Source organism: Eublepharis macularius, chromosome 1, assembly GCF_028583425.1.
Source record: "Eublepharis macularius isolate TG4126 chromosome 1, MPM_Emac_v1.0, whole genome shotgun sequence".
Taxonomy (NCBI): domain Eukaryota; kingdom Metazoa; phylum Chordata; class Lepidosauria; order Squamata; family Eublepharidae; genus Eublepharis; species Eublepharis macularius.
This window is the reverse complement of record NC_072790.1, coordinates 19,950,244-19,976,535: the sequence shown is the minus strand read 5'-3', so window position 1 is coordinate 19,976,535 and position 26,292 is coordinate 19,950,244. Positions and strand designations below refer to the sequence as shown.

Here is a 26,292-nt window from a genome sequence, read left to right as displayed (position 1 = left end):
ACTCTAACTGCTACACTACACTGGTACTCTTCTGCAATGCACAATCATTGGGAATAAGTGTCCTTTAACTAATAAGGCTGTTCTATAATGAGGATTAGAGCCCAAAACTCACAGCTAAAACCTGATAACTACATTACAAGGGGAATTCTCCCCTCCCATGTCTGCAATCCTATTGGGGGGAGAAAACCATACTGAATACTGTGAAACCTCTGAGCAAATGCATGTCGTATTGGGCTGCTTATAATACAGTTCCTTCAGAGCAATGGCACCCTCTACTGTTGAAGAAATGCTCCTCGGCACTTGGTCATCTGATTAAATTAATGGGTTACATTTGAGTTGAGAGGAAATGCATAAATGGAGGCTTCTTGCCCTGGGGAAGAGACATCTTTTAGAGAGACGGAGTGGGAACCAATGAAGTCCAGCAGGCCAACATCAGCATAAGATACCATCTTCAATCTAGGAGGAGAGTAACTTCTTAATATATTATGTGAATGTTGTTGGTGAACTTTGACAATGAAACTTCTTTTTCTTTTGGCAGCCTTTCCTTTGTTACTGTTTTCTTCCTGGCTGGAGAAAGTTACTAGCTCTCTATCCCCTACCGTTTTACTGACTCTAAGTCCTGATGCAGTAAAAGATGAGGAAGGGGTAAGTATTCACATTAGCCCAAGAGTCCAGCCCAAATGCATTTCCTTCCGCTTTGTGTGAGTGGTAGCATCCTGAATTGTATGTGCTACTGAGTCAACCATCAGTCTAAATAATTATATTGTTTTTTTCCATAGATTTAGCTATGACCCTGTTAAACTTGGTAGGAATTTCACCATTCCATGAACAAGAAATCAATTCTTGACTCAAACATGGTTCTGATAGAGGGGCTCTTTATCATTTTCTTGCTATGTTAGTAACTGTGGGTGTGCCTACCCAAAAATGTAACTTAACCCTCTGCTTTTCTTGTAGGCAAATTCTTCTCTTGAAGAACTCCAGCATCAAAAGCCAGGTAAGCTGAACACTTGCTTATCTGAAAGATAGAGATGGCTTCGTTAGGTGCACAGCCAGTAACTTTGGATCCTATATGTGTAATTCCTGGTGCTAGGATTTGGGTCAATCTCAGTTCAAATGGAGTGAATTTAAAGGGCAATGTAACAAATTGAGGACAGTTGTGTTTGTTTCAGGATGGGGTTGGAGGCTTTGGGGGAAAACCTGCCGCAAGGCAAAGGGTCTATGGGCACTGGCTCACACATGCACAGGAATGAGTGTAGGAAGAGGGGCATGTTTTGGATGGCTCCTCTAGGCTGAAAGTCCTCTGCAAAGTGAAAAAAAAATCTTAAGCAAAGAGAGAATTTTTTTCCCTGCTGTTCTTAATTCATATTCAGGTGGATTTGGGGCTGATGGGGTGAAAGAAAGTTCAAAGATGGGGTCTATTACCTGCCAGTCGTTCCGATACTTCACTCTCCTGCATGTGTGTGAAGTGTGAAGTCAGAAATATCGGTCCAATATCTAGTCCTGTATCCAAACGTGAGAAAAAACCTTTTCTCCCCATAGTATTGATATTCATTCTATCCCTCTCCCTTGAATTTCATCCCCCTATATGTGCATGCCAGCCTGATGAATGCGGGGGGGGGGCTTCCCCAGACATTCCTCATAACTTAACTAGCTCCTCACTAGTCTCTTATCAGGCTCAGTTTGGAAGGCTGCAACTCTTGAAGCTGAGCGATGACTCGGGGCGTGTTCAGAGTAGCAAGGACGCAGCGGTGGTGAGGGCACCACAATTTCTTAAGTCCAGGTCTGTTTTGGGATCAGTTTGAGTGTTTTTAGGGTTTTTGTCCAGAAACTGTATGGAAAGTCACAGCAGTAATACTAAGTCAAGCAAAATAAATCCATTAGCAGTAGCCACATGTGATTATTCAGATCAGGGCCGGACCATCCATTAGGCACACTCAGGCGATTGCCCTGGGCACTAGAGGTAGTCTGCCAAGCCAGGAAGAGGGTGGGAGGTGGCTCCCCCACTGCATGGGTGGCAATGAAGTTACTCACCTAGGGTGAATCCCAGTAATCTTAAGCCAGCCTTGTTGAATATGTGACAGAGGACAGAATATGCTTTAAGTTTCGATTCTGAATGATAATTAAGGAAGACCGATGACTGTATTGTCAGCAGGATAGGGTAGTATTTATTTTATTTAATTTTAAATTTTTATTTGCTTTATTGAAAGGCGAGCTTTATTGCTGAGGCTCAAGGTAGATTGGCAATTATTTTTTTAAAACTTAAAGATAGGTAGCTGTATCTTGTCAAAGGCCGGAGAACGTTAGTTGTTGTAGATTTTCCGGGCTGTATGGCCGTGGTCTTGGCACTGTAGTTCCTGACGTTTCGCCAGCAGCTGTGACTGGCATCTTCAGAGGTGTAACACCAAAAGACAGAGATCTCTGTGTCAATGTGTGGAGAAGATGTTAGCAGGTAATTTAGATCTACTCAGGAAGGTGGGTTTGGGCTGAGTCATCCTGTAAGAGTTTCCCAGGGTGTAGAATGCTAATAGGGGGAAACTTCACTGTATCCTGAGGAGGTTTTTTTGCATATGAATTGGTGGTTGATATGTTAATCTTATCTGCAGGGCTATTGTAAGACGTAGAGTATTTTGTTAGTCTGGTGTTTTTCAGGACTGGAAACCATGCCCTAGTCATTCTTAAAATCTCTTCTTTCCTGTTAAAATTGTGCTTATGCTTATGAATTTCAATGGCTTCCCTGTGCAATATGACAAAGTAGTTGGAAGTGTTGTCCAGTATTTTAGTGTCCTGGAATAAGATACTGTGCCCTGTTTGAGTTAGGCTATGTTCAGCCACTGCTGATTTTTCAGGTTGGCCAAGTCTGCAGTGTCTTTCGTGTTCTTTTATTCTTGTCTGGATGCTACACTGTGTGGTCCCAATGTAAATTTTTCCAGAGCTGCAGGGTATGCAGTATACTCCTGCAGAGGTGAGGGGGTCTCTACTGTCTTTTGCTGATCATAGCATCTGTTACAGGATGACTCAGCCCAAACCCACCTTCCTGAGTAGATATAAATTACCTGCTAACATCTTCTCCACACACTGACACTGAGAGATCTGTCTTTCAGTGCTACACCTCTGAAGATGCCAGTCACAGCTGCTGGTGAAATTCTTCTGAAGGAAGTGAGCTCTGACCTCACAAAAGCTCATACCCTGCCACAAATTTTGTTAGTCTTATAGGTGCTACTGGACTCTTGCTCTTTTCTACTGTTAAATAATTCAGTCAGACTGTGTAACATAGCCAATAAACAATGTCACGGGACTAGGGTTGCAGAATTGGAAAACAATGCAATCAGAAAACTGTCTAAGTTGTGACATCCCATAATGCAGAAAGTGGGTTGCAAAGTCAGAAGACAGCGCAATAAAAGCAAGATTATGCATACAAGAAACATTACAATAGGCTACAATCCCTTATAAAAATGTCTTCCTGAACATTTTCTGTTTAGCATGTTCTGAGAAATAATATGAATTTACCAGTGACTTTACTAGACTTTGTCAATGTGGCAGAGTGATTGGTCAGAATGAATGGTGGTGGTAGAAAGTGCCCTCAAGTCACAGCTGACTTATGGCAACCCCAGGCTGGGAGATACTAACAGAGGTGGTTTGCCATTGCCTGCCTCTGCAACCCTGGTCTTCTTTGGAGGTCTCCTGTCCAATTACCAATGAAGGCTGACCCTGCTTAGCTTCTTGGATCTGACGAGATCAGGCTCACCTGGGCTATCCAGGTTATGCTGTCAGAATGAGCAGATTGGGTTTTTTCCAGAGAAACAAGACAGCATTGCAGACAGCAAGAGCTGTCAGTTTTTGACAGGTGTCAAAGGTAAAACAAAATTATTGTTCAAGTTCATTCTTAAATTTGGATGAGGTTTAAGGTTCTTTTCTCTTAAGAAGGATGCATGAAATGCTGCCACAAGAGGCCTCTAGAAGGGTTTTCTCATGCTCTGAAAAAAGGGCAAACCACACTTGCCCCATTTCAGAGGGGCGACTCCTCTGAGGGTATGTACAGCTCAGCATTCTGCTTTTTTACAAGACTACTCTCTCTTCCTTCTGGCCACATCTTTTTAAATTTTGCATGGTGTTCTGTGCAGGTGGTCAGTATACTCCTCTCTGTTGTGGAGCTAAGATAACACGACGACTACATATTGGTGGTGATTGTTAGTTAAGGTTTGTTAGTTAAGGTTGTACAGTCAGGAAAGTGTGGAATCACATGCGGTGAAATACTCTTCAAGCCAGTATATTGCAACACATAAAGCTTACTTTTATTGAAGCTGATTTGCACTCACTTGCATTTTTGTAGAAGCAGAAGAAAAATGAAAACCTAATCTAAATAACACTCTTCCCTTTTACAAGTGGCCAGTTAATCCAGCTGCATGTGAGTGGAAGTATGGGAGTTTGGGTGTGCCTCTAGCGTGCTTGTACAGGACAGCTTTGCAGAAAGTGTTTTTGCTTCCTGCAAGTCCAGCGGGGGAGGGAGGGAGAGAGAGAACAAAGGGCACAGAAAGAGAAGGAGGAGTCAGTGGGAAGTTTCTAGCTCAGACAAAGAGGGGCATCTCACAAAGACGGGAAAATACTGTGCCCCTCCTGGTGTCTGGGCATGCAAGTTGCTTCTATTATAACACTACAATCTCCCAAGTTCCTTCCTGATGCATTTCCACTGTTAGCTCCCTTTGTGTCCTTTGACAAGCCACCTTCCCTCAGTTTAAGACCCACTCACAACAGTGACCCAGTACACATGACAGCCCTCACACTCACGGAATACATGGGGTGGTAGAGAGCATATGAGCACACTAGCCTCGCCCCTGCTTCCATGCACTTGCCTAATCACTTGTAGGGTGCAACCACACAGGGGAAGTGTCACCACAAATGCTCTCTCCCTAGGATCAGCAATGCTACTTTCCCAACATCACTGATCTCAAGGAGGAGAGTTTGTGAGGCCCTTTCTTTATGCCATCACACCTTGCTGATGTCTGGGCAATTGTGCGGAGAAAGGGGGTACAGCTGTTGTGACTGCACCCTCTCTTCCTCCCTGCATATTCACTGAATACATTGGGCTGTTATGTGTACCAGTCCTGCCTTACAGGGTTGTTGTAAGGATCACTGAGATAGTGTTTGAAGTATTATGTGTTATGCATTATTTTCCAGTCCCTTCTACAGCAGTTATCAAAACCTATAAAAAGTTAACATTACATATCTGTCATATATTTATCCAATTCTGCCTCCAAGTAGCAAAGGATGGCATTATACCCTTTAGTTAAACTTTTGTTTGCTGCCCTTTCAACTCAACTTAAGGTCCCCAAGGCAGTGGACAATCAAAATCAACCTTGTGAGGTAGGTGAGCCCGAGAGAAAGTGACTGGCCCAAGGTCCCCCAGTTTGTTTCTTAGCAGAGTGGGAATCTGAACTCGGTCTCCCAGATCCTAACCCCAAACTCTAGCCCAGTGATCTCCAGCATGGTGCCTGTGGGCTGATGGCACTTCACTCTTCCCAAGAGCATTTGTTCCCCAAACCAAAGGGCCAATCCTGGCTTTCCTTCATATCATTGGAACAGGAGGAACTTCAGAAGATCATAGGAGCACACATTTAGAAACTGCTTTTCAATATTCAAAAGTCTCCACAGGCTCAACTAAGTCAGCGATAACCAGAAATTGTACCTTGAAATATGGACATCAGTTGACCAATTGCAAGAGCTTATCCAGGAATCAAATGTCTAATAGTTGTGTTTTTCCTGGCTTCTTTGTTCTCCTGTCCCAGTGAAACAACAGGGTCACCTCCATACTAGCTCCTTCTATACTAGAGTTTCCACCATTTGTTTTAGTGGAGAATACAGATGTAATTGTTGACAATCTGTTGCATTCCTGTGTGTTCCCTATTGTCGTCATAACTTCTTTCCAGATTTGATATTTCCCAGGGCTTCTGTCATGAATTTTTCTCTTTTCTATCTGTTTCCAGCATTCCTATTCTCCAGGTTCATTTTTCCATAGCATTCAGGAATCAATGGTTAATTATCAGCTCTGGATTTGGTGGGTGTTTTCACTTTGCATCCAAAGCCACTCTCATTATTTTCATCATTATTATAATACTGCCTTGGACATATAATCAAAGTACATTTTAAAAAATGAGCTGTCACTTTAACTACAAAGCAAAAAAGGGTCTGTACACCCATCTATTCCCCACCCCACCCCGCAACAAGGACTGATATTTAAACATTGATTTATAAATTCCACAGATTTAGGAATTAGCTAATTAGGCTGTAAAAAGGGAAAACTTCAGGTAGAGCATAATGTTTACCAAAGGGGACCTCTGAGTAAACATGCTGTGGGATCATACCTAGAGGAACGGTTTTTTATGGCAAGCAATGTCCTATTATATGCAAAGTGGGCCCTAATTGCAGTTTTGTTTGCTACCATTGGGGAAAAAGGAATGATCAAGCAATACAAAGTGGATCAGAGTGTGGGAGAGACCCCGTGTTCTTATATAAAGCAGTGAAGACTGGAAATCTTCAAAATTTAAAAAAAAAAGCCAGGATTCTGCCAGGAATGAAGCTCACAAAAATTGCCTATTGCCCACAGCTTCCAGAATTACTTCCATATGGGGTGTCTTTTAATGGCTGGGGAGTCCTGTTAAAGGACCACCAAGATAAAAACAGAAGAGCTTCTCTTTGGTGAGAAGGAATGGGAGAGAGAGAGCACTTCCCATGGAAGAAATCAGTGCTGTTAACTTCTTTCATCTTCTTGCCTTCTAGTGCAAGATCCCCCTTGGATATCCATGTACACCCCGGTGAAAAGCTGTCATATGGACTTAAGAGAGAAACATGGCGAATTTTCTCCCCCGTCCTTCCCGAATGCCTTCGAAGGAAATATCTGGTGTAACTGGACAATTTGGGCAGGCTCTCAGAAACACATTGTTATTTATATTAAAGGATTTCAGAGCAGGGAGAGCTGTGGTGTGAACAGTGACAAGATTTTCTTCCATGGAGTCTCTTCCCTGGCAGAGAACACCGTGATCTATGCCTGTTGGCAAAAAGAGGTTCATGTTTTTGCCACTTACGCTCAAGGCGTCCATGTGATTCTTCTCATGAGGCATTCTACTCCTTCCAAGAAAGAAGGACTTGTAGGCAAATACTATATCTTCAAGCACCAAGAAACAAAGCCTTCTCTCAAGGATTTAATTGGCTCTTTGGAATTACTGGTTCCAGAGCTATCCCTCTCAATTTTCACCAGCCCTCCTCAATCCAAAAAAGAATTGTTTGTCTTGATGTGGGACAGGGCAAATACGAGTTTATCCGCAAGTCATAGAATTGACAAGGCGACTGACCTTAGCCAGTCCTCACAAGCAAGGAGAGAGAGTGCAAGAGTGGCGTATCTTCCGAGTTTTGTTTGGCAAGTTACAAGCAGTGAACACTTAACACCTGAAAATCCAAGCTTGCTGTCCATGTCCTCAATGGACAGTGGAAAGTTTCCTTGCATTCCTGAAACGTTAACAGAAATGAAATACTATACCAGCTGGGCCCACCTCAGTGAATCAGCCATTTCTTTGGATGTTCTTTCTTACATTCCTTATCTAAGTTCATCACTCCTAATCAAACCCTCCAGCCCTCCAGAAGGAATTCCAAGTGCCAGTTTCGGGCCCTTTATCAAGAATGATCCACATCTGGGTAGCATATCGACACAAATGGACTATTTTACCTTGGCTACATATTCTCTGGGTGTGTCCTATAGCTCAGAGGCCACCACAGATGTGAACTATGAAGTTACCCATGTAAGTTTTAAAGAAGTTATATCAACAAACTTCCAAACAAGCAGGTCATTTCAAGAAGTGGTGAGCAGAGATGCCCCAGGGTTTGAGACTGCCATGCCACGTAGCCCTCCACACACCTGGATGGGTACAGAGATGCAGGAAGACAACTTACTTTTCTCTTCTGGCATGCCAGAAAGAGGCAAGCTTGGCAGGCAAGCTGGAAATGCTGTGCTGATATTCAGTGGAGACCGTTATATGAAAGTGTGGGAAAGTAAAACTGCTCCAGTCTCCAAGGAAACGACTATGCTGTTCGATACTAGACCCGTTTTAGAAAGCATCATGGCAGAACCTGACCTGCTAAAGACCACTTTGGGTATCACAGTGCCATGTGGTCCCTTATGTGGATGGTTGCCCCTAAGGATGGGAAGCAGCTACCATGAAGCATTCCATGCGATAGTACATTTCTTGCCTGTAGCAACAGAATTAATCACCAGTACGGATGTTTCCCTGAATCTAGCTACTGAGATGCTGGGTGAATTGGAAAAGATAAACTGGGATGAACAAAGCAGCTATTTTTTGGACATTGCTTCTCAACCTGAGCTGCCTTTCTCCTCTGATGAAGCCACCACCGTTCCCGTTGTTTCCACAGAACCAGGGCTTTACATGTTCAGCCAGGATCATGACCTGTTCTCGAGGGTGAAGGCCACTCTTCCTTTCGCTGCCATGGAACTGGAGCCTTCACTCTCCCCCGGTACAGAAGGGATCCTTTTGTTTGCCCTTCCAGACCTAGGGCCTACCCCTTCTGCCATAGACTTTGCTCTTTCCCCATCTATGGCACTCTCCTACATATTCCCCTCTGTGGAACCAGACCAAATGGTTTCTCTCCTTGAACTGAAGTCTCCTGTCCTCTCAGAAACTGCACTAGCCCTTTCTTCTGCTGATGATGGCCAGGGGCCTACTCCTGCAGGGCTGGACTGTGCTTATATTGAAACAACAGCCATTTTGCAAACAGCTGCGGAACTGGAGGCTGTCCTTTCCCCAAGCACTACACTTTTAGACCTTGCTGGGTCCCCAACAACCATAGTAAATTCTCTAGCAACTGAACAAATTGCACCTGCTTTTTCCCCAGTTAATGAAATTATCCCTTCTTTTGGATTGCTTATGGAAAATGCAGTTAAAACTGTGAAGTCTTTGAGTGCCTGCTGCCAGCATGCGGCCAGAACTTCAGACCCAGAGGAAGTACCTCTGCTTACTTCTAGTTCGGTGGATCCTGTGGTGGGAGCTCTATCTCGCAGTCTCTCTGCTGCTCTTGTTGCTGAAGAATTAGATCACCTTTTTCCAGCTACTAAAATGTCACTTACCAAGCAGCAGTTATTAGAAGGAAAATATGATGACAGTTTTCTTACCACTCCTGAAGAAGAAGATGAGCAAATTGTCTTCTCTGATATGGTGTTCAAGAAGACTGAACTGTTTCCAGCCCTTGCTGGATTTACAGTGAATGGACAATCTCCTCAGAATGAATCTGCCACTGAGACGCCGCTCATATTTGTGCCAGTTACAGGTGAAGAGACGAGTATAATGAATTATGCCTTTATCTCTAGCATGGCACTTCCTTTAGTCCTGTCACATACTGAAATGCAGACTCCAACTGTGTTTCCCAGTCCCTTAAAATTAGTAGATGACACAGCAAGACCACCCCTTCAGCCTCAAGAATCCTGGGAATTGCAACCTAGCGCTGAATGGCAAAAGGCAACCTTGAAAGTGTCTGTTTCCAGTCCTAACATCCTAGGAACTTTTGTCAAAAAACCCACTGCAGATCTGCAGACTCCACAGATGCCTTCTGACATTGAGAACAAAGTGGTTTCCAAAGTACTTTGGGATGATATAGGTATGCTTTTTATCGCTTTATTCTTCAGGTGTGACTAGAACAAGGGCCCCCCAAATGAAAAAGCTGGTGTGCTACACTTCTCAGTTCAGAGTAAGTCCATTGAATTAAATAGGTTTTCAGAGAAACATTTTAGAGCAGTGCCACATGGGATGGGTATTGTGGCTTCGTAATAGGGAATATAGTGCCCATCTGTTTCTCGCTGATGGTGGCAGAGAAACTCTTTGGCAGCATTGATAGCCTTTGGGGTGAAAAGGATCTGGGACACAGACGGGTAATACTGCTATAAAGAAAACAGAAAGGTGTATGAAGGAGCAAGGCTAGTTTAACTTCCCCTCTTCTGTTAATGTTGTATGAGAAGATTGTACCCTGTGTTGCTTCTCAGTAACTTACTTCATGAATACCCTGCTGTTTCCTGCAATGGGGACCCAAAGAATCTTACAATATTCTCCTCCTCCATTTTATTTTCACAACAATCCTGTGAGGTGGGTTATGCTGATGAGAATATATGACTGGCCCAGGGTCACCCAGTGAGCTTCCATGGCAAAATGAAGACTTGAGCCTGGGCCTACCAGTTCTTAGTCCAGCACTCTAACCACTAGCTGTCTTGATCATTGGTTTATATAATTAGCTTCCTGTTTTTATTAATATTAACATTTTTGTCTGTTGTCTACCCACTGGCATTCGTGATTGTTGGGAGAAATGCAGGGTAGTCTAATGCTCGCAATAAAATATTTGGGGGTTGGATGATGGTTCAGTGTTAGAGCATGTGCGTGGCATGCGGAAGGTCTCATCCCTGGTGTCTCCTCTTTAAAAGGGTCTGGTACTGGGTGATATGAAAGAGCTCCACTTGGGATTCTGGAGAACTGCAGCCAGTTACCGTAGGCAGTACGGACCGTGATAAGCCAAGGGTCTGATTTGATAAAAGGCAGCTTCATGTTTCTGGAAGGCCTTCTCCTAGGGTTGCCTACTCCACAATATGAAATTCCTGGAGATTTTTAGGGTGGAGCCTAGAGAGGGCAGGGTTTGGGGAGGAGAGGGACCTCAGCACACTATAATGCCATTGGGAGCAAAAGTACAAGAGACAAATTACACGAGGATGCTCATGTGAAGGAAAGTGCAACGTTAGCAGGGAAGCTGAGTTTTAAAAGACAGATCAGAAGGCTCTGTCAATTTCCCCTCTCTACAGAGCCAGCAGAGATCACTCCTCAGAGAGTCTGTTAATTTCCTCGTTGCCTCCAGAAGGCTCTGTCAGTTTCACCTCCCCTTCTAGGAGGCGAAGAAGAAATAAACCTTTGGAGGAGCAATCTTTGCAGCTCTGTAGAGAGGGGAAATTAACAAAGCCTTTTGATCTCTTTTAAAAATCAGCTTCCTGGCTAACATTGTGACTCTCTTCATGTGCGTGTCCTAGCTAATTCATCTCTTGTAGATTAGCTCTGAGTCTATATTCCCAAAGTCATAGATGCAGAGGAGTTAGCCGTGTTAGTCTGTGGTAGCAAAATCAAAAAGAGTCCAGTAGCACCTTTAAGACTAACCAATTTTATTGTAGCATAAGCTTTCGAGAATCAAGTTCTCTTCGTCAGATGCCTGTATCTGTATCAGGCATCTGACGAAGAGAACTTGATTCTCGAAAGCTTATGCTACAATAAAATTGGTTAGTCTTAAAGGTGCTACTGGACTCTTTTTGATTATATTCCCAAAGCAGCCTTTATCTACAGGGGAACTGATATCTATGGCCTGGAGGTCAGTTGTAATTCTGGGAGATCTCCAGCCACCACCTAGAGGCTGGTAAACCTACCATCTTCAAACATACTACTTCAGCAAGTAGGCTGCAACTTATTTGAACTTGTATTATGTATTCTGCCTTGCTCATAGTGCAGCTATAACCCAGAAAACTTTTCAAATAGTTTTTTCCCTGTATGTTAGTTCCCTTTCCACTCACTCTCTCATCACATGCCCAGAAACCTCCTGAAGAAAGGTCTATAAACTATTATGTAACAATCTTTCTCCCCTTCCCTTAACTACCTGCTTCTTTGTGTGTTGTAGCAACTCTTACAACAGAGAAACTCAGATTTTTGCAACCCAAGAACCCCTATTTTGATTTTTAAAAATGCGCGCGCGCACATCTCCCCTCCTTCTCTGTGGCATGCCCTTTCAGAGGTGTGTAGGCAAACCCAGCATGTTCCATGGAGTCTTCTGTACTCTCTCTAGGGTTGCCAACTCTAGGATGGGATATTCCTGGACATTGGTTGCAGGGAGAGCCTGGGGAGGGCAGGGTTTGAAGAGGGGAGAGTATAATGCCATAAAGCCTACCCTTCAAAGATGTCATTTTCTCCAGGGGATCTCTGTATTCTGGGGATCGTTATAATTGTGGGAGACCGCCAGGCCCTGCCCAGAGGATGGAACTCCTAGTACTCTCATGTTCTCAGTATAGTACAACAAGAACCTTCTGAGTCAGTGTGCATGAAAATAGAGCTCTCTAGGAACTCATAGAGCTGTTGCCACTAGCACGGTGCAATCCTAAGCAGAGTCACTCCAGTCTAAGCCCATTGGTCCCAGCGGTCTTAGACTGGAGTAACTCTGCTTAGGATTGCATGGGCAATCACCTAGCCTCCAAAGCGCTAGCCAAAAAATATGCTGTTTGGCTACTGGGATCCAGTCACTCAGTCTCTCTACATGAGACATCTGACATGTAAGGAACACGTGTTCTGAGATGCAATGGTAGCCGGGAAGGGTTGTTTAAAAAGGCAGAGCCAGTGGCAGGGCAAAGGCTTTGCCATACACTGGAGCTGTGTGCAGGGGCTGTGAAATGCCAGAAGGGAAACTTCAGCCCATTATAACCTCTCCAGGTCCAAGCCTGGCTCTGGTAGGCAATTCCAGTCCATTTCCATTCCTGGCTGCCCTCTGATTGCAATTCCACACAGTTTTAGACTGGAGAGCTGAAACTGATAGAGCCTTCGGAGGCAAAGATGAAATTAACAAACCCTCTGAGGAGTGATCTCCGCTGGCTCTGTCTTTTTAAACTACTTTTCCTGGCTAACTTTGCATCTCCCTACACTTGACAAACATGCGCCAAGGCGTCTCATGTAGAGAGACTCTCAGCCTCAAGGACTCTAATGGGTTTTGTGGCACCAAAAAGGTACTGTTCTGATAGTCATCACAGTTACTTCAGGTTATAAAGATTTTAACTGTTTACAACTATAAAAGATGGGGGTGGGGATGTAAAAGGGATTCACCTTCTGTCCTGGACCTTTTGATCTCTTTTAAAAATCAGTCATGGACCCCTGCTCCCGGGCCCCAAGTCCCAGTCTGATAAATGCTGTTTTAACTGATTTATCTTTTGTTGCTTAGTGAGAATTAGATCAGTATGTGTGGGGGTTTTTTTCCCCTTTGGATTTTTCATGGTTAACAGTAGGACTTTCTGGTAAGTAGGGCTACAACTTTCTTAGTCCATTTTTTTTTTAGTCAATGAAAGCTCAGGATCTTGGAATGCCGAGCTCTGTGCTCAACACAAAAACTATCACTTCTCTAGGCCTAGATCTTGCCATATGGGAATGAGTAGCTAGCAGAGAAGGACATAATCAGCAGAAGTTACCGTTCTGAAATCTAAGTGCTTAAATCTGAATCTATGCAGAATAAGAAATATATGTCCAGCCAGAAAAATAAATTGTCATCAGAATAAACCAGAAGACCAATGATTCTGTAAAGCCTCACACTCGTTGATGATGCTCTATGAATAATGAATGTATTCTATTTTTCTCCCCCTACAGAATTGGGATTCCCTTGGCTGATGGTGTACCTTCCTGTAAAGAGTTGCCACGTGACCTTGAACAAAGGAGCTGGAACTTTTTCTCCTCCAACTTTTAGCAGCATTCAGACTAATAACTGGTGCAATTGGACCATCTGGGCAGGCCCTCGCAAACATATCTTGATTTACATTGAAGGGTTTGAGAGAAAGCCAGACTGTGAAGAAAATCAAGATAAGATTCTATTTCAGGGGATCAGATCAAGTGTGGAAAACAAAGTTGTTTATGCATGTAGAAACCATGGAACTTTGATCTTTGCTACACAGGCCGAGGCTGCCCACGTAGTGTTTTTATCAAAAGCCTCTTCTCAAAACCATAGCCATAAATATTTTAAGGGATGGTATTATATATTTGAAGATTATGAAATGTCAACTTCTGCAGTTGGTGATGTAGTGGTTCCTGAAGAACCAGTTTTGAAATATAACAGCAGTATTGAATTTCCATCATACATAATTCACTCGAGACATATTTCAGACCTTGAAAATGACAGGATCCCTAGCAATGAAAACAGCTTACTTGAAGAAAAGTCGAACAAAACCAAAAATGCCCCAATCCTGGAAGCATTACTGAGACCAGCTGCTCGTAATTACGCTTCGGTTTCTTTCTCAAAACCCACAAAAAATGTCACCCTACATGACCTTGAGCTGAAGGAGATGCAGGTTATGAAACCACCTACAGATGAGCATCGAATTAATGACACCTTTTCTGGTGGCTTAAAGAAAACTGGAGTCTTGGTTTCAAACAGCATGGAGGATACAGAAAAGGCTATTTCTCCACCAGCCCCTCTATATGATTCCCAGAAGTTCAGAATAAGGACTGAAGTGGTGGTGGCAGGAGTTACCAGAGACTCTCCTGGTGTTGAAAACAACATGCATTGGAGGTCAACGCACATGAAAGATGCTGAAAGAGCAAAATTTGAGAAATCTGATTTCCCGAGTGGTGTTACTATTCCACAACTCTCCTTAAAAGAACCAAGACCTCCAGTTTTCCCTCCAAAAAGCATCCCAGAGGAGAAGCAGCAACCTCATGCTGTGATCTCAACAAAGGTTTCTGATGCCATCGAATTTCCATATGTGGTGCTGAAGGAAGCAGCTAGAGGAGAACGGATGGTCAGTCAAGTCATTAGAAAAGGAAATGGTGACTGATACATGGCAGTATCACATGCTGTGGGAAAGAATGGATCTCATGGCACTGAGCTGCTTGCTCTAAAAATGCCAAACAAGTCTGCAATTAAAACAAGGTCCCAGGTTGACCACCTTAGCCCCTTCTAATGTCTTGAGGACTTCCTTCTCCCCTATGAACCCGTCTGTTCACCCGTCACCTTTGGAGGCCCTGCTTCAGGTGTCGCTGCCATCTGAGGCAGCAACCTAAGAAAGGGCCTTCTCAGTTGTGGCACCAAATCTTTAGAACTCCCTTCCCAGGGAGATTCATCTGTCCCTCTCTAATGCTCTTCCACCAGTGGGTGAATACTGTTTTGCTTTGTTTGGCATACCCCAGTAACTGTTATTGTCCCTCCTCCCTGTTCTTTGTGTTATGTGTTGGGGTGTGTGTGTTCATTTAATCGTTTTGTTCTATTGAAAATGTTTTAAATTTGAATTGTTTTAAAGAATTGTTTTAAATTTTTTAAATATTAAGTGTGCTTATATACTGCCCTTCTGGACAGATTTGTGCCTAACAGATCAGAGAACAAAGTCAGTGTTATTATTATCCCCACAATACAATTGGGGCTTACCCAAGGCCACCTGCTGAGCTCATAGCAGTAGTGGGATTCAAACCAGCAGAGTGCTGATTCACAGCTCAACCACATAACCAGTATTCTACAGTAGGTCTTCTAGACAGATTAGTGCCTATTCAGAGCAGTGAACAGTGTTATCATTATCCCCATAATGCATCTGGGGGGGGTAGCTGGGGCTGAGAAGAGTGGCTTACCCAAGGCCACCTGCAGAGCTCATGGCTGTAGTGGGAGTTGAACCAACAGAATGCTGATTCACAGTCCCACCACTTAACTACTACGTTCACTACTTTCGGGGCTCTGTTTTGGTAAAAAGGCAGCATACAAATGCTTAATTTTTTTTAAGTAACCTTTCTTCTCTGAGGATTCTTCATAGCAATCTTAATATTCATCACCATCGCTTCACATTCACAGGTTGTTTTCCCAGGTAACTTGAAAAATACTCAAGCAGAGATGGCTGTTAGTTCATACCCTGAGAACTCAGTTAGAGGATATACAGGATGCTCGCAGAGGAAGTGTACAAAATCTAATCCTCCCTACATCCCACTTTCGGAGTGGCCATCAAGTGATGAAACACCTTTGGACAAAGGGCAAGCAAATAATTCACATGGTAAGTTCCATGAGCCTCTATCTGTTGACCAACCTTCTGAGAATGAGAAATGCATTGAGTTAATGGAGAGAGCCTATGGTGCACTGCAGTACAGAACGTACTTTGCTGAAAGGAGCCTGTAGCAATTTACTTAGAGTAACCTAAGACTGAACTTTTCTGCTGTCAGAACATTTCCTGGTTATATGAAGCCAGGGTGGGTGAGGGGTGTGTGTGTCACATTCATCAGTCAGAGCTACTGTGTGCATCCAATGTTTTTGGATATGTGTAAGTAAAGGTAGGTAAAGGTAGTCCACTGTGCAAGCACCGAGTCATTACTGACCCACAGGGGGACGTTGCATCACAACGTTTTCTTGGCAGACTTTTGACGGGGTGGTTTGCCATTGCCTTCCCCTACACTTTACCCCCAGGAAACTGGGTACTCATTTTACCTACCTCAGAAGGATGGAAGGCTGAGTCAACCTTGAGCTGACTATTTTAACTCGGCTTCCGCCAGGATCGAACTCAGGTCATGAGCAGAGCTTGGACTGCAGTACTGCAGCTTACCACTCTGCACTGCGGGGCTCCTTTTGAATATATGTAACATATGTATAAATATATACTTGCACCATATAGGAACCAGGAGTTTCTTTGACTTCTTGCTGTATCTTTGCTGTTGTACAATATGTGGAGCAGCCTTTGGACTACAAGATTCTCATGTGTGTGTGTGTGTGTGTGTGTGTGTGTGTTGCAATAAACTGCATGCTTAATTTCTGAGTGGCAATTTAGAGTTTGGATAGAAGTTGCAATGAAATGCCATGCTTACCTGTCACACTGACACGTTTCCATTGTTCTTCCTCAGTAGAGAGCATTCTTGTTTTCAGTTCTCCTGAAAATGATTCTGTACTGGAATACCAACACAAACCTGGAGGTAATATAGTTTTCTTCCTCTACTGCCAACCCTTGCAAGGCAGGGCAGGGGGGACTCTTAACTTTGTTTTCTGTACATAAAGTGACTTTTTAAAATAGTCTGGAGACCTGCAAAACACTGGTTGCTAGTAAGTCATAGATGTGGTGTGGGCAGGATCTTTTGGGGGGATGGAATACTTAAATGTGTAGTTGTTACAGAGAATCTCTCTCCACAAGACATCTTATACTAGGACACTCAAGTGTAGTGAGACAATGTTAGCTGGAAAATGTAGTTTAAAAAGACAGAGATGATGGAGATCGCTCCCCAGAGGGTTTGTTAATTCCATCTTCGCCTCCCCAAAGGAGAGTGGAAATTAACAGAGCGTTTGGGGAGGTGGAGATGAAATTAACAAACCCTCTGAGGAGCGATCTCTGCCAGCTCTGTCTTTTTAAACTATGCTTCCTGACTAACATTGTCTCCTTTCTCTTGAACGTCTTCATGTAGAGAGACTCACAGAATCACAGAGTAACATCTCTCGGGGGGGTGTCATTCCATTTAAAATAGATATGAAGAGTCTCTTTGCCTATTTAAAAGATACACTTTGACCATTAAACCACAAGGATGTATAGGTATTCTCTCCCACAGCTTATCTCTTACAGGTTAACAGCCTTCTAACTGAGAGGAGTCAGAAGTTTATTTTTATTCCAAGTATAAAGTGAAAACCATGTATCCCAGCCAGTACTCCCTCATTATTGTCTTTAAGACTTCGATTAGATTACTTTAAAATAAATTTTGAAATAGTCAAATATACACAGATCACAATTTCTCTCAGGGAATATATGTTGTTCTTCATATTGTAAAGTTTTATTCTGGCCATTGATCCTACTAAAGAAACTTATCCATTCAAGGATTTACAGCAGGAATGTAATCAAGCAAGCAGCCTACCTTGCAAACATGAAAATGAAGCGATGTCAAACTTGCTTCCCTTTTGTTCAACCAGTATTTTACTGTCAGACAAGGGTCTGCAATATCGTGGTAGGGTGCAAGAAAGACTTGTGTTCATTTGTCTTGCTGGGCTTTGGCAACTTTTGGGTCTTCTACAGATATTTTACTTGAAGTAACTTTTGGTATCGAGCACCAAGGACGGATCCCTCACAACGGAAGCAGGCTAGGAGAAGACCTCATCGAATCGGTGAAGATGCAGGTGGGAGGGCCCGTGCGTTACCTTAGACACACTGTGCAACCCGCCTTGAGTCTCCGTGAGAAAGGCAGGCTATAAATGGCTTAAATAAATAAATTGTATTTGGTGCATAGCAATGCAGGTCTTCTCACTTGGTTTTCCAGCCTTCGTTCATTAGCTTGAAGCCATTCAAACTACACCAGGGCTTTCACTCAAACAAAATAAGAATGGGGCATGGGTAGGATTTAATGCATTACTGGAAATACAGGGCGGTGATCAGAAAAGAGCATTCGGATTATTTGAATTTGCTTCTGAGAGGACTAGCAGTTCTGGGTTGGCATGTCTGAGCAGAGAATGCTGGAGTCAAACACACGGGAGAAAGGCAGTGTTGCATAGTGGTTGGAGAGAAATCTCAACGCCTGGAAGACCCAAGTTGAGATTCCCATTAAGCTTATACCCTAGAAAATTTTATTGGTTTTTTCGGTGCTATTGGTCTTAAATTTAGTTCTGCTACTACAAACTAATGTGATTGTCCACCTGCAATGGGCACTGCCCTGAGATTTAAAAAATGGTGAAGTGGACATTACATGGGCAGCAAAAGTGTCTTCCAGGTGGGGCAGAATTAAAATGTTGGTCATAAGGCAAATTAATATCCTTAGTAAGTGCTGTAAAAACAGGGGTTCAAACCTACTCTCTTACAGCTGGGAGTTCCCACTGTCAGTATCAAAGACTGGATTTCACTGCTACCCACCATGAAAATGTGTGTTGCTCTTTTTAAAAAGTCGTCTTGTTAAACCCAAACAGTTGGTTCTTTCCAGGTGCATGAAAGAGTGAAGTTCCTCTCAAACAAAGTTAAAGAGATCAAGTTAAAGGAAATCAGAAAGAAGGAAGGAAGTGAAAGAAAAAGGTATGGCAGCCGAGCTGTGGAACATCCTATAAGAGTGACATGAGCTTTTTAAAATGAAGCCACGTTCTATTCCTCTGAGTATCCTTATGGGAAAAAATTGACAAGAACAACTCTGGTACCCCAGAATAAGAACACACAACTCTGAAACGAGTTAAACTAGGGCCTTTTAGGCCAGATGATCTGCAGTCAGTTCTTAAACCACTTCCCCTCTCCTTTAGTGTGGGTTATCTATTTAAGGATAGTTTGTAGGCTACCAGCTTTTGGAGCAGGCCTGCCCTGGTTCAAACTTCAATTAGACCAGCAAAAACAACCAGGATCACAATATACAAACCCAAAAACAGTCACTGTGATCTATGGCTTCTATATTTATTCTTAATAAAATTACATATGATCCTTACATATAACATAGATTAAAAGTATCACAATGAATAATGTGATCCTGTATCACAAATTTAGAAAAGTCCCATCCTTGTGATATTGTTGAACAGCTCTGAGAGCATCTAGATGTCAGCCTTCCTCAGAAGTTATCTCCTTTTTATCTTCAGCGCATCATTTAACATTGGAAGCAAGCCAGTCCAATAGCCTTTCTTTAATCAAGTACAAAACCTACAACTCTAATATTAGCTGGCAAAATGCTTAATTTTATTAAATATAAATATTGTCACCATAAATCACAATGATTGTTTGTCTCTGGTTTAAACTGCAGCATGGCATGGCTGGTCACACTTTGCGCTTCCTCACCTGCACACCAAACATGTGCTGAGAGGTGTGGGTCTCATTTTCCTTCCCATCGTTCCCTTAGGGTTCACCTGCCCCGTTAGTGATAAGTGGCTGGCCTGGGTAACCTTCTTTCCTTGTGTTTAGCTGTCTCAGGGTACCAACCAGTTGTTCTCCATATGCTAAAACCTAGCATAAAGATGTGCTAGCACATCTTTATTATACCTGTGTCCATAGAAAGAGGGAATATGCCCATACATTTGACTAACTGAAAATAATTTAAGATATCTTTGGGGTGGTTTATGTGCAGAATGAATTACCCAAACCTGCTATTCACATTCTGGCTGCACCTGGTGCCAGAGGAAAATAACATCTCCGGCTTAATACATTCTCACTTGGAAGGCCTTGGCGGCACATTCACAGGATCTGGAGAGATTCGGCATGTTTCAGTAGGAGGTATGAGAGTAATTGTTACTTACTCTAGCTATGGACTACTGATGTAAAAAATAGCATGAGACGCATGGATTGCTAAGCAAGAGAACTGAGCAGCTGCCTGAGCTGCAGAACTGCAAAACTGAGAGCCAAAACACATGAGATGCCTGACACATGGAGGACACTCATCAGTTTCCCACAAGGGTGCATGGAAAGTATAGTGAGAAAGAACTTCTGCCAGGGAGAAGAGGGAGAGCTCCTTCTCGCTGCCGCCAGCTCCCCTTGCTCCCCTAAAAGCACTTCACAGCCTCCTTTGCCTGCAAGGGGCAGCTGAACCCCTCCAGCATGTCCTCAGCAGCTTGAGGCAGAGAAAGGGAAGCAGGGCGGCTGCAGCTCAGTTGGGCTCAGAGGTGGCACGCGCTGCTTCCAATTGCACTCCAGCAGCAGGAGCACCTCAGCCAGGTGCGCGAGGCATGAGTCCCATGCTGGCTCCTTGCGCTTGTACCATCCATCCTCCCACCACCAGCAGCCCTAGAAAAGTGAGGATGGGGTGTGCATGCTCAGCTCCTCCCCCGCTCAGTGCCTGTGAATCATTCTCCAGCTCCTGCTTGGCTCCCAGCCCCTCAGTGCAAAGGTGCACCCCAGCTGCCACCACCTTGTCCCTCTCATGGCCGCCAGCTTGCTCAGCTCCCTTTGGCTGCCGAGTGCATTTACAGGAGCAAGGGGAGCAATTGGAAGCAGTGCATGCCACCTCTGAGCCTGTCATGTATGCCAACATCCATGCCATTGTTGTATTCTGCATCCATGCTTGTTGTGTTATATGCCATTATTGTGTTCTGCAGGCACCCATGCCATTGTTGTATTTTGCATTTTATACTGAGAGTGATATAAGCATCCATGCCAAAATTGTGTTGTACATCTTACACTACATCTTATACTGCTACAATGCCAGAGTTCAATACTGTCTCTTATGCATTTATATAATTCATCTGAAGGTGTCTAGATTGCTAGGACTAATTTCTAGAAGAGCAAGTGGCCTCTTTCTTATCTCTAAGAAATATGCGCTTTCACTTTTCTGCCTTTGGCCTTTGGCCTGTGTGCTGAAATGTATCTTTTTACAGAAGGGAATGATTTTACTCTGTACTTTGTCTAGACTAAACTGCTTGGTTCCCATGTAACTTTTTAGGTTTTCACGCCTGAATGCAAAGGGGCCGGGAGAACATCCCTCTATATCAGTAGTCCTATTGTTTGACAAATCGCTTCTGCTAACTTATACCTATGAGTGTATAACTTAACTGTATAGATCTCTAAATAAAGTTTCTTCAACCAATGCACCTACTTGCTTGATGTGAGGGACTGGGGGATCTAACTGCCAGGGACTGCTACCCTAGGACTGACAGAGCCCAGCTGAGCTGCTGCCACTGTTGCTTCCCTTTCTCTGCCTCCAGCAACTGAGGCCACACCGGAGGGGCTTGGCTGCTCCCCACAGGTGAGGAGGCTGCGGAGTGCTTCTAGGGGAGCAAGAGGAGCTGGTAGCAATGAGAGGGAGCTCTCCCTCTCCTCCCTGGCAGAGGTTCTTTCTTGCTACACTTCCTGTGGACCCTTGGTGGGAAACTGAAGAGTGTCCTCCACACATCAGGCATCTCATATATTTTGGCTCTGAGTGTTTAACCCTACTGTCAAAATCTCCAAAGTAGATCTAGGAGTAAATTTAAGTGCAAATAAATGTAAAATGACATTGATTGAGGCAAATCTGGAGCAGAAGCCAAGTCTTCAGTTTTGAAGAAGCAAGGAGAAGAAAAGCTGTTATATCATTTCTTTAGCCTGTTCTAAACCTTCTTGGAGAATGGGCAATTTTTAAGCTAGGAAATGGCTCAAGGGAAAAGAGGCAAGAAGTCCCTCACCTAGCCCCTGCCCCAGGCTCCTCCATTAAATCACAGTCTCAGCAGGAGCATTCTATAAAACAAAAAGGTCTATGAAGAAAATTATGGAACTGCACAAACTGTAGCTGTACCCTTAGATCAAGCGTCCCCAGTGTGGCACCCAGAGGCACCATGGAACTTGCTGGCACTTTTCCTGGTACCCACCAAATGTTTTTAGAAAGTGGATGGGGCCATCTGGGGCTTTTGCCCAGCAGTTTTTCGGATTGGCCATTGCAGAACTGCTTGGGCAGATTTTTAAAAACATTGCTTTGGCAGCACAAGGATCTTAAACAATATGTTGTTTTTTAAAGGCATCCTGTTAGACAGATCTTCTGCCTGAAACATTATTATTAAAGTTATGTGTTAGTTCACTCTCTGATATTTTGTGGCTGGCTCCACCTCCCATGGCAGCCATTTTGTGATTGCACCCACCACCCTCCGTCAGAATTCAAAATGGTCGGGGACTCTTGCCTTAAATTATGTAAAATCATTGCTTAAAGTTTTGCGAATCTCTCGTCTCATCCCTAAAGCTCAAAACCCTGTTGTCTTTACAATTTACACAAGAAAAATGATCAAGTTGTGTAGTGGGAGAATTCTGTTGTTGAGATACGAGGTATATTGTTGAGGTATGTGACAGGTAGTTTGAAACCCTGCAGCTGGAAGGGTTAAAACTAAGTTGATGTGGAATTATGCATTTCTGTCTACACTAACCAGATGTGAATGAATGCAGCTCTGGAATTGAACTTTGTGGCGACGATGCAATTTGTCTCAATGGATACGGCACATATTTGTGTCAATGTAAAGAAGAATATGAGGACCGTTCTTTGACAAAGTCGGGTACCCTTTGTGTCCGAAGTCCACCATCCGGTATGTATTTATCGAGCTATGGTTCCACCTTGGGGATTTAAGGTTACAGCCTAGAGGTGCAAAGTATTTTGGTAATTATGTGGTGTTGTGCTGTAAGTAATCAGGACCCATCAGACTTGGGCCATAAACTACACGAAGCTGGAGAATCATGATTAAAACTCTAACCACACCGCTGAATGAGTTTGAGTTGCTTTGAAGTAGACCTATTGTATTGTTCCAAAAATGTTATGACTTTGTTAAGAGCCAATATAGGGTAATGGTTAATTGCAGACTAGGATTTGAAGACCCAGGTTTAAATCCCCATTCTACCATGGAAGCTTGCTGGGAGGTCTTGCGCCAGTCACTATCTTTAAGCTTAATCTAGCTCACAAGGTAGTTGTGAGGATATAATGGAAAAGGAGAGACTGATGTTGTAAGCCACACTAGATCTCCATTGAGGAGAAAAGTGGGGTATGAAGAAATCTTTATCCTAAGATCTGTTAACAGAAACATATAAGCAATGCATTGAATGCCTAGGAGGATAAAAGAGAATGTTGATCTACATGAATGCTAAGTCCCAGACTTAAGGTCTCATAGCATATTACACAGTCCTGATTTTTCTCAATGTCTCTCTTTTATGACCTGATGGAGAGAACAGAGGAGTCACTCCTTCCTCGAAGAGCCAAAAGTTGTAATTAGAGATGGGCATGAACCGGAAAAATTCCAAACCATGCGTTTCATGGTTCTTCACGTTTCACGAACCATGAACTTTCACGAACTTCGCAAACTGGTTTGTTTGGTTCGTAAAACATCACTTCCGGGTCAGCAGAAGGTCTGCAGAGAGCCCATCCCCGCCATTGCCTAGGAAACTGATTGGTACCAGGCTGTCTGCAGTGACGAACTGAAATACAAAGCAAACAAACCGCGCTAAAATTCGGCACAGTTTGTGAGAAATGAGCTCCCACGAACTGACGGTTCACGAACCACAAACTAGTTTGGTTCGTGATGAACTTTGGTTCATATTTCAGTTCATGCCCACCTCTAGTTGTAATTCATCAAAAGAGTAGCACTTTTATTTTGTGTTTTTAGCACCACATGAAGAGGTATAGAGAATGATCACATACAGATATTTTATATTTTTTAAAAAATGTTGTTCTTTTAATAGAAGATAGTTTTGAGTCCCAAAAGTAAGAATTCTGGCAGGCAAACTGGGGTCAGGATGATTAAACTCCATAGCAACTAGTCCCTACAGTGTCTAATTACCATATGAATAATGGCACCCTCAAGTGGCTCTCATTCAGATAAATAAAACCAAAGTCCAGGGGCAACTTATCATTTATTGAATGTTCAACAACATTCATTTCAATATTAGTCTTTACAATGCTAATGGATTGTTTTATTTTGCTATAACCAATCCATATACCTTTGCAATTAACATTCAGTTGCAGACAAACATCAGCTGATTATTGTTTGATCACCCTTTATTCAGTTCTTAAAATCTGGAAGCCCAGGAGCAGTTAGATAGTTACAAAGAATAAAGCAGACATTAGGATTATATAAGGAGACCTTTATTCTATTGACCAAGCTACATGGCATGTTGGAAGGCCTTTAGGATGGAGAAGAGTTCAACTGAGCTGCTTTCTCTCTCTCCACAGGCCTTCGTTTCTTGTACAGCTACATGGAGATTTTTGTAGGAACCATGATTTTTTTCATCTCTGCCATCGTCGTGGTGATAAGTGTGCTGTGTACAATTGTAAAGAAGAGGCGCACAAAGAAGGACTTAAGCTTTCCAGAGGCAGCTTTGTCTAGGGCACCAGCAGCGTCACATTCTCAATCTACCACCTTTGATCAGAATAACGTCCGTAATCTCCTTACTTTAGACCCTGCCCGTTTAAAACTCAGAGCCAAATCACCAGAATGGCCCTTGCAACTCAGAAGTAGCCCTACTGAAGTGTGCAGAGTATCTGTTGAGCAGTCTGAATGTTTATAAAAAAAAGCAATGCAAATTGCAAATCCCTCTCTTCCCCCTTATTGAAATTACTTTTATTTATTGCAGGCGAGTTGATGCATTTTCTTGTTTCTTGCGTAATGTTAATATTTTTGTATCACATGTTTTCTCCCTATGTCCTGTTACTTCTGTCATTTTTTTCCACTTCAGATTTTTGGCCACTGCATTTGTCTTATTTTGTATGTAAAACAGGAATGAATCAAACGATTTAATGTGGCTGTTAATAAATCTGGCATCTTGCTCTTTGTGTAACAATTTTCTTCATGCAACTTGGTTGGACATCCAAAGTGGGGCAGTGGAAAAGGGATGCCGTAACTGGAGTGATGTCTAGATGTTATGTCTGGCGAGCATAGTTCTGCTTCCCTCTGTTTGCAATGTATATCATGCACTATTAATGAGCAGAGCTTCTCATTTTCTATCTAGCATTCTCCTTGTGAGTTCTACAACAATATGATCTATTTTTTTCCTGCAATGGTGGTGACAGTTGTGTAATATTCATGCAGGATGCAGCTCTGACACAAGGTCCCTACCAGAACAAGTTATTGAGATGTCCAAGTGTCTGATCTAGGGATCTCCAACATGGCATCTGCAGATACCTTACCTGGTACCCACAACGTGTTTTCAAAAAGTGTGTGGGAACAAGTGAGGCTTTTGCCTAGCATGACTTCTCATTGGACATTAGATCTGGTTGCCTGTACAGATTAATATGTTGATTTGGCATCAGTTGCTATCACCGTGTTGGGTTTATTCTCTCTTGCCCACCTTTCACAGTGTATTTTTTAAATTTTCTCTCTTCTTCCTGGCGTTTGGACTTCCTTTGGGTTGGTGTGTTGCTCCACCCCCTGCAGCAGCCATTTTTTGTTCATGCCCACCACCCTGTGTCAGAATTCCAAAGGTGCCCACAGGCTCAAAAAGGTGGGGGGGGGCTTGTCTAAACAAATGTAGACTTGCTGTCTGCCTAACTTCTCTGGTGCAAAAATCTCTCTTGGAGGCTGCCCTTGCACTTTGGTTGACCAGCAGAGCTGATTTGGGCAGGCTTTTTGTTGTTATTAAATCAGAGTTTTAAAGGTTCAAATTGAGTGGTACATTTGCCATGTAAAACAGGAGTAAAAACTTCTGAAACAGCTTGACAAACATTAAAACAACTAGGAAAACTAGCTGCTTCCATTTCAGGAAGGACATACGTTTAGTCCTGAGGATCCTGGCTTTCATTTTGCTGCTTTACAAAAAGATGCGAACCCTCCTTTAGAAGGTTGTAGAGAACAACGTGATGTAGTTGCTGGCCTGAAACTGTGCATTTGACTTACAGTATGGGGATAAAGGGCATGCTTCCCCCCTTTAAAACGTCCTATCCTTGTCCTCCCCTAAAGCAGCATCTCTGCTCGATGTTTCTTTGTAGTTGATACTAAAGGACATGAGGAAAGCCTAGATATACAGACACTTTGCTGCTCGTGATCTTGCTGTAGGGTTGCCAGCCTCCAGGTGGGGCCTGGAGACCTCCCAGTATTACAACTGATCTCTAAGCTATAGAGATCAGTTTCCTCTCAAGAAAATTGCAAGCTTGGAAGGTGGGCTGTTTGGCTTTATACCCT

The 26,292-nt window shown here is 43.2% G+C and overlaps 1 protein-coding gene across 1 annotated transcript in view; it reads left to right on the top strand.

Annotated features, from left to right (window-relative positions):
- The window catches only part of LOC129341179 (uncharacterized), a 111,386-nt gene extending 86,439 nt beyond the window's left edge, over positions 1-24,947 (top strand). The window contains exons 2-11 of the mRNA XM_054996210.1: positions 539-645; positions 955-994; positions 13,425-14,569; positions 15,607-15,802; positions 16,641-16,709; positions 17,792-17,892; positions 18,687-18,775; positions 19,803-19,948; positions 22,561-22,713; positions 24,348-24,947. Of these exons, the coding sequence (XP_054852185.1) occupies positions 13,445-14,569; positions 15,607-15,802; positions 16,641-16,709; positions 17,792-17,892; positions 18,687-18,775; positions 19,803-19,948; positions 22,561-22,713; positions 24,348-24,682 (2,214 nt within the window). The 5' untranslated portion in view covers positions 539-645; positions 955-994; positions 13,425-13,444 and the 3' untranslated portion in view covers positions 24,683-24,947. The remainder of the gene's footprint in view (positions 1-538; positions 646-954; positions 995-13,424; positions 14,570-15,606; positions 15,803-16,640; positions 16,710-17,791; positions 17,893-18,686; positions 18,776-19,802; positions 19,949-22,560; positions 22,714-24,347) is intronic.
- The last annotated feature ends 1,345 nt before the right edge of the window (positions 24,948-26,292 follow it).